Raw genomic sequence first — 8,930 nt, 5'->3', positions numbered from 1 at the left:
TATCATAAATTAATACAAATGTATAATGTGGTTATAAATTTTAAAACGAATTAAAAGATTATAGGCTTCATATATAGAGCATTTACCGAAAACTCACTATTTTCGTAGGGGGGTACACATAGATTTTGAGAAAAATTCAAAAATTTGAGAATACTGTTTTAATACATATTTGAATCATGTAATAAAATATGATGAAGTTCAAAGAGGTTTGGAACCTTTGTTGTCTCCGTTTCTCTAAGGAATAGCAATTTTATAGTGGTTAGTCCAATGATTTAGGGAGTATTTACAGTTTTGCTAAATTAATTGATAAAAAATTAGAACGATGTCCATGTACCATGAAAAGAAGTTTATCATAAATTAATACAAATGTATAATGTGGTTATAAATTTTAAAACGAATTAAAAGATTATAGGCTTCATATATAGAGCATTTACCGAAAACTCACTATTTTCGTAGGGGGGTACACATAGATTTTGAGAAAAATTCAAAAAATTGACAATACTGTTTTAATACATATTTGAATCATGTAATAAAATATGATGAAGTTCAAAGAGGTTTGGAACCTTTGTTGTCTCCGTTTCTCTAGGGAATAGCAATTTTATAGTGGTTAGTCCAATGATTTAGAGAGTATTTACAGTTTTGCTAAATTAATTGATAAAAAATTAGAACGATGTCCATGTACCATGAAAAGAGTTTATCATAATTAATACAAATGTATAATGTGGTTATAAATTTAAAACGAATTAAAAGATTATAGGCTTCATATATAGAGAATTTACCGAAAACTCACTATTTTCGTAGGGGGGTACATATAGATTTTGGGAAAAATTCAAAAAAATTGACAATACTGTTTTAATGCATAGTAGAATCATGTATTAAAATATGATGAAGTTCAAAGAGGTTTGGAACCTTTGTTGTCTCCGTTTCTCTAGGGAATAGCAATTTTATAGTGGTTATTCCAATGATTTAGGGAGTATTTGCAGTTTTACAAATTTAATGGATAAAAAATTAGAACGATGTCCATGTACCATGTACCATGAAAATAAGTTTATCATAAATTAATACAAATTTATAATGTGGTTATAAATTTTAAAACGAATTAAAAGATTATAGGCTTCATATATAGAGCATTTTCCGAAAACTCACTATTTTCGTAGGGGGGTACACATAGATTTTGAGAAAAATTGAAAAAATTGAGAATACTGTTTTAATACATATTTGAATCATGTAATAAAATATGATGAAGTTCAAAGAGGTTTGGAACCTTTGTTGTCTCCGTTTCTCTAAGGAATAGCAATTTTATAGTGGTTAGTCCAATGATTTAGGGAGTATTTACAGTTTTGCTAAATTAATTGATAAAAAATTAGAACGATGTCCATGTACCATGAAAAGAGTTTATCATAAATTAATACAAATGTATAATGTGGTTATAAATTTTAAAACGAATTAAAAGATTATAGGCTTCATATATAGAGCATTTACCGAAAACTCACTATTTTCGTAGGGGGGTACACATAGATTTTGAGAAAAATTCAAAAAATTTGACAATACTGTTTTAATACATATTTGAATCATGTAATAACATATTATGAAGTTCAAAGAGGTTTGGAACCTTTGTTGCGGAATAGCAATTTTATAATGGTTAGTCCAATGATTTAGGGAGTATTTGCAGTTTTGCTAAATTAATTGATAAAAAATTAGAACGATGTCCATGTACCATGAAAAGGAGTTTATCATAAATTAATACAAATGTATAATGTGGTTATAAATTTTAAAACGAATTAAAAGATTATAGGCTTCATATATAGAGCATTTACCGAAAACTCACTATTTTCGTAGGGGGGTACACATAGATTTTGAGAAAAATTCAAAAATTTTGAGAATACTGTTTTAATACATATTTGAATCATGTAATAAAATATGATGTAGTTCAAAGAGGTTTGGAACTTTGTTGTTTCCGTTTCTCTAATGAATAGCAATTTTATAGTGGTTAGTCCAATGATTTAGGGAGTATTTGCAGTTTTGCTAAATTAATTGATAAAAAATTAGAACGATGTCCATGTACCATGAAAAGAGTTTATCATAAATTAATACAAATGTATAATGTGGTTATAAATTTTAAAACGAATTAAAAGATTATAGGCTTCATATATAGAGCATTTACCGAAAACTCACTATTTTCGTGGGGGGGTACACATAGATTTTGAGAAAAATTCAAAAAATTTGAGAATACTGTTTTAATACATATTTGAATCATGTAATAAAATATGATGAAGTTCAAAGAGGTTTGGAACCTTTGTTGTCTCCGTTTCTCTAAGGAATAGCAATTTTATAGTGGTTAGTCCAATGATTTAGGGAGTATTTGCAGTTTTGCTAAATTAATTTATAAAAAATTAGAACGATGTCCATGTACCATGAAAAGGAGTTTATTATACATTAATACAAATGTATAATGTGGTTTTAAATTTTTAAAACAAAGTTAAAGATTATAGGCTTTATATATAAAGCATTTACCGAAAACTCACTATTTTCGTAGGGGGTACACATAGATTTTGAAAAAATTAAAAAAATTGAAAATACTGTTTTAATACATATTTGAATCATGTAATAAAATATGATGAAGTTCAAAGAGGTTTGGAACCTTTGTTGTCTCCGTTTCTCTAAGGAATAGCAATTTTATAGTGGTTAGTCTAATGATTTAGGGAGTATTTGCAGTTTTGCTAAATTAATTGATAAAAATTAGAACGATGTCCATGTACCATGAAAAGGAGTTTATCATAAATTAATACAAATGTATAATGTGGTTATAAATTTTAAAACGAATTAAAAGATTATAGGCTTCATATATAGAGCATTTACCGAAAACTCATATATAGGTACACATAGATTTTGAGAAAAATTCAAAAAGATTAAAAATACTGTTTTAATACATATTTGAATCACGTAATAAAATATGATGAATTTCAAAGAGGTTTGGAACCTTTGTTGTCTCCGTTTCTCTAGGGAATAGCAATTTTATAGTGGTTAGTCCAATGATTTAGGGAGTATTTGCAGTTTTGCTAAATTAATGGATAAAAAATTAGAACGATGTCCATGTACCATGAAAAGAAGTTTATCATACATTAATACAAAGGTATAATTTGGTTTTAAATTTTAAAACAAATTAAAGATTATAGGCTTCATATATAGATCATTTACCGAAAACTCACTATTTCGTAGGGGGGTACACATAGATTTTGAGAAAAATTCAAAAAATTTGACAATACTGTTTTAATACATATTTGAATCATGTAATAAAATATGATGAAGTTCAAAGAGGTTTGGAACCTTTGTTGTCTCCGTTTCTCTAGGGAATAGCAATTTTATAGTGGTTAGTCCAATGATTTAGGGAGTATTTGCAGTTTTGCTAAATTAATGGATAAAAAATTAGAACGATGTCCATGTACCATGAAAAGAAGTTTATCATACTTTAATACAAAGGTATAATGTGGTTTTAAATTTTAAAACAAATTTAAAGATTATAGGCTTCATATATAGAGCATTTACCGAAAACTCACTATTTTCGTAGGGGGTACACATAGATTTTGAGAAAAATTCAAAAAATTTGACAATACTGTTTTAATACATATTTGAATCATGGAATAACATATGATGAAGTTCAAAAAGGTTTGTAACCTTTGTTGTCTCCGTTTCTCTAGGGAATAACAATTTTATAGTGGTTAGTCCAATAATTTAGGGAGTATTTGCAGTTTTGCTAAATTAATGGATAAAAAATTAGAATGATGTCCATGTACCATGAAAAGTAGTTTATCATAAATTAATACAAATGTATAATGTGGTTATATATATATAATCATCTTCAGCATACACTATATATGATTCAAGTGTAAATTTATCTTTATACTTTTAGAAAACTGTAAAATATAAATTATCTAAAGATATATATAACGGATAAACCAAAATTTATCCATGAGATCACAAGTTAATTTTCTTGTAAAATTAAATAGATTGTTTATAAAATAGTATCACGATATTTGAAAATCATGTATGCAGTTAATTATTTTTGTTCATATGAATTACATAATAATAAAAGTTGAATAAGTGCACGAGAAAAATAAAAATGAACTGTATGTTAGCAATATATTATTATGATTATAGCCTAAGAATAATTATCCGCTTAAGCAAACTTTTTAGTTTGTTTGAAGGTTACAATATTAATCCAAAACGTAGAGATATATACAAATTTAGATTAGCTAATAGAAAAAGATTATATATATTCTTCAAATATTTATCTCTATCATATTGTTTACGTAAAAAAAATTCAGTAACAATATTTTCATATTATTTTCACAATAATGAATTATAAAAGTTTAATAAGAATAGATAATACAAATATTTATCAACTAACGATCACAACAACCTTAAGGCTACATATCATAAACATAGAAGCGAAGGAAGCAGCACCTTGCTTGTCTCCTCTACCAATAAATCTCCAACCGTCTTCTCTATCTCAACTACGACCAGGAAGGAGAGCACGATAACATCCTTACTAGATGGAACAGTGTATGCAACTTCAGCAATGACTAAGACGGATGCACAGGGGCGAAGCCACCTTATACTCTATGGGTGCATGTGCACCTGTAATAATATCTATCTTTCAAATTTTGTGAGAAAACATAGGTTCTGCACCCCCTTACAACCCAGGTTCAATCTCTTCTTATATCTTTCTTTTTTTTTTGTAATTAATAGTGCACCCACTATACAAAAGTCCTAGCTTCGCCCCTGCGGATGCATGAGACCAAAAGCTCAATCTCGACAAGACACAAAGTTACCTGATTTAAGTCTAATTCTATTATAATCAACTTTGTTCTTTCTCTGTTTTATCTTGCTCATCTCTTTTTTTGTTGATTAATAAAATATATTTAAACAACAATAGAAATAGAAGGGAAATAACACACTCGCAATAACTATAAGAACTTATTATTTTAGTATAGAGATTTATGTAAGTATATATCTACATATATAAATAATCCAACCTATAATATGGAGGTAAATTACATTTTATATATAGTTATGATGTGATCTCAATTTATAGATAAAAAATATTTTTGGGGGGGGGGGGGGGGGGGGGGGGGGGGGGGGGGAGGAGGCGAAGCTCCGACATGTAAGGAATGAAAGTTTTGGTATTCTAATCATGTAACAATTTGATATTATGCAACACAATGATTGCTTCTGATTTTCGCTTTAAATTAACGAATATGCATAGGACGAAATAAGAAATTAAAAAGTAAGCTCGAAAACGAAATTAACTATTTATAGACGAAGTGAACTAATAACTAGCTTTCTAGTTTCACAAATAACATACCTTTTCTTTGGCTTGTTATCTAAGTTTGTTCAACGAATCTACGTACACGAGCGCCTTCATATGATAATTACATAAAATGTCCCGTTATAGATGATATCTATGTACTTTCCGATTTAAAACATCAATAATGCCATTAGTTTGTTTATTGTCAGTATAATATTACCAGTTGACATTCCATTCCCAAAGCAAGTCAGCATAAATTTATTTTGTTAAAATCAGCAAGGCAATAGTCGTCTAGATTAATGAAAATTTATTTTGAACAACTTGTCTTTGATGTTTAATTCACATTTTAGTTAGGTAATTTCCTGATTGGCTATAATCAATCAGTTCCTTGGATTATCTTTCATTTTTACTTACTTACTTTCTTCTATGAACAATGATTTTTCGATTAAACTAAAATTGTAGAACCCGAGATGTTTTCAAACATCAGCTTACACATCCAGTTTTCAAAATCTTGAAAATATTCCATGAATTATATCTTATATGACCATCACGATCATCATATGACAATCTACATAGCTTTTATTGGAGCCACACACTTACAATTCAAAATAATATGTATAAAAAGTATTTCGAAAATCAACTCTCAATTGTTGTCAACTTTAAAAAGAACTCTGAAATTTAGTATACACTAATACAATCCAATAATAAAACCTAACTCGCTCACGTGTTGGAAAGAAAAAACTTAAACCCCAACTCATGAAGTTATCAAATCTATCATTTTAGTGTTAGAAAAACTAAACTCGCTTAAGCATAGGCCCAGATTATAGGCCCAGTAACTCGTCGGTCGTCACAAACATCAACAAGCGCAGAAAGGTAACAGATTAAATCTATGTATGATTATGTATTCGCATTTTAGGTGAAAAATACAGCAAAGAAGAATAACCGGAATAAAAAGAAGGGAAAATACAATACTATAGTTAAATGTTAGAAAAGTCCTTATAATATTCTGAGGAAACTAAAACTTCTTGAGTAGCAATTTATTTTTGCTAAAAACGAAGGGGAGATACATATATTGATCACAGCCAAACTCATCTAGACATAGTCCGAGACGGCGAGTCATCGGTAGTTGTAGGTGGAGGAGATCCTTGCCTATGTAGGAGCTCATGTGCTAATGCTTCAAGGTCACTGTTTCCACCAGCTAGCCCTACGGTTGCTGAAGAAGATGACAATGATCTTCCGTATTGGTGGCGTGGATCAACGAATCTTCGTTGTTGTGTTGCCCACGACGAAGGAGACGCTGCATGATCGAAGGTAGAAGCTAAGTCGTATGTTGAAGGTAATGGTGAGACTGATGCAGCTAAATCTGTTGTGGAAAGTGGTGGAGGAGTGAAGAAGAGCGATTGTGGTTGCGATTGCGGTGGAGGTGGTGGTCGCGTTTGCGGGTCAGGTAGCTCTAGAGATGCCAAATGGGCTTGTACGTAAGAGACTTCTGCCTGTAGATTCACCACCTATATACATTTTACGACTTAAAACTGTAAATATATATGGGTTGAGAATCATGAAATTATTCTGAAAATTAGACAAGGATGTGATTATATAATTGCTTGCAATTTATTATCAACATAGTACGGTTGATATGATCAATGAATATCCTCCTTTTAGGTTTTTAATTATACGCTTAACGGGATAGTCTAATCATCCCAAAATAATTACTGTTTTTTTAAAAAAAATCTCTTTAATGCAATCTTCATTACCTACAACTTTGACTAAATAATTTTTATTTACTTAATTAACTTATCGATCAGAAGTGGAATGAATGTATGTTCGATTGTTAAGGTTGTTAGACCAAAATACGTAAAATACTAACGTAGAAAGTAAATAATAAAATTGACACGCATCATACATGAGATATAGGCATGAAGTTAAAGAAACTGATAAATTTGAAATATAGAAAACGATTTATAGTGAGGGAAATATTGGTATATACGTATTAAGATAGAAAATGGTTCAGTTAGAAAAAAAAAGACAGAAAATTGTACCCCGACCACTTCCAGAAAATCAGCCAAAAACTCCACATCTTGCAATGGGACTTGTCGACGACCGCATCATTTTTAATTTTTTATATAATTACTCAGAACATTAATTTAAATTTTTGGATAGTAAATTATAATCAGACAACATGCCTTTTTGTCCTTTATACTCAAAGTAGAAGATTACAAACTAAGAAAACTTGAGGAAATGACAAACGTACTCTCGGAAATATCAGACCAGATCATTTGAAACAAACAGATTGCTCATTTTTACACCAAAAAAAAAAAAACAGATTGCTCATACTTAAACGAGTTTTCATAAGTTTAAAAGTATATATTATTCCCAAACGAAACCGAAGTTTGCTACTTTGAAAAAGAAAAAAAGAAAAGCGTAACTGTCATCCAAATAAGTTGTGGTTAGTATCTTTCACACAAAAAAATAATGAGTATGTTTCACACGTAGTATACTAATTTCCAACACACTTTAGTAATCCTAATAACATAAGGGTAAATTAATTACCTGTTGCTGAAGAGCAAAGATGTGAGCGACGCAACCATAGATAGGGTCCCTTATCCGAGCCTGAGCTTCATAGCAAATGGTTACAACTGCATCGGACCGTCGATGAACCGGTATGTGTAATAGAAGTTTTGAGACGTTGCTGGCTCCGAAAACTTTATGCACCGCCGCAAAATAAGCCGAGCCTTGCTCAGAGTCGAAGTACGGTGCGAATATACAACCTGGAACACACTTTCTCCTTAGAAACTTACAAGCACCACATGGCCCACCACCACCACCGCCACTAGTTCCTCCACTGCCGCTACTTCTTCCACCACAACCACCACCTCCCATGGGGGTGATTGTGTTTCCACCGCCGCTCATGACAACACAGTATTGTCACAAATTTGTGAGAATATTTTTATGGATTTTATGTTGGTGTTGTATAGAAGAGAGGAAGATTGAGAAAACCGAATGAAGAGAGGGGAATTAGGGTTTCGTAAAGAGGAGAGTATAGAGAAGAAAGTCTTTAAAGCCACGCGACGACAAAGCTAACAAAAAAAAACGATCTCTCTCACTTCTCTTTCTCTCTCACATTTAGTTGTTTGCGTGAAGCAAACATGCGATAAGCCTCTTCTATTATTGATTCTCAGAACATTTAATTACTTAATTATATTTACAAAACAAAAGAGAAAGAAAAAGAGAAAACTCGTTTAATTATCTATCTCTCTTGGAACATCTCGTGATTGAAATTTAACTCCGGAGCAAAATATAGTTCTTGCTTCCTCTTTATTGATGTGAATGTGAATTGTAATTTTTGAGATATTTCATGACTTTAATGTTTTGGTGTAAGATAAATTTTATGTATTTTTTAAACTTTCACTTGAGTGCCAAATAAATTAGATAATCGAACATTTTTTATTTTCTCATACAAATTTAACCATAATGAAAATACTGAATTTCTCCCAAATTTGATTGGTATATTGAAAACTAAGTTGCGAGGAGGTTGTTAAGACGCCAGCTCTTATTGTTATCTTATAGATTATATTTTCCCAAATTTGTGTTATAGGAACTAGGCAAAGAGCCCGTGCGATAT

The 8,930-nt window shown here is 30.5% G+C and overlaps 1 protein-coding gene across 1 annotated transcript; it reads right to left on the bottom strand.

The window, feature by feature from the left end:
• Nucleotides 1-6,182: 6,182 nt before the first annotated feature.
• LOC125608385 (LOB domain-containing protein 18-like) lies at nucleotides 6,183-8,822 on the bottom strand. Its single transcript, XM_048778816.1, has 2 exons — nucleotides 7,859-8,822; nucleotides 6,183-6,816 (listed from the first exon to the last, which is right to left on the bottom strand). The coding sequence occupies exons 1-2, from the start codon at nucleotides 8,216-8,218 to the stop codon at nucleotides 6,397-6,399; spliced, it is 780 nt and encodes a 259-aa protein (XP_048634773.1). The 5' UTR covers nucleotides 8,219-8,822; the 3' UTR covers nucleotides 6,183-6,396.
• Nucleotides 8,823-8,930: the final 108 nt, after the last annotated feature.

The sequence above is a fragment of the Brassica napus genome, chromosome A4 (assembly GCF_020379485.1).
Source record: "Brassica napus cultivar Da-Ae chromosome A4, Da-Ae, whole genome shotgun sequence".
Taxonomy (NCBI): Eukaryota; Viridiplantae; Streptophyta; class Magnoliopsida; order Brassicales; family Brassicaceae; genus Brassica; species Brassica napus.
Note: the sequence above shows the minus strand (reverse complement) of the source record. Positions and strands in the feature narration are given on the sequence as shown.

What these genes read in the sequence shown, in the direction of transcription:
- LOC125608385 (XM_048778816.1), bottom strand. Translation starts at nt 8,218, where the DNA reads ATGAGCGGCGGTGGAAACACAATCACCCCCATGGGAGGTGGTGGTTGT. An exon ending in TCTTTGCTCTTCAGCAACAG is followed by an intron (nt 6,817 to 7,858) that starts GTAATTAATTTA and finishes AAATGTATATAG; the next exon opens with GTGGTGAATCTACAGGCAGA.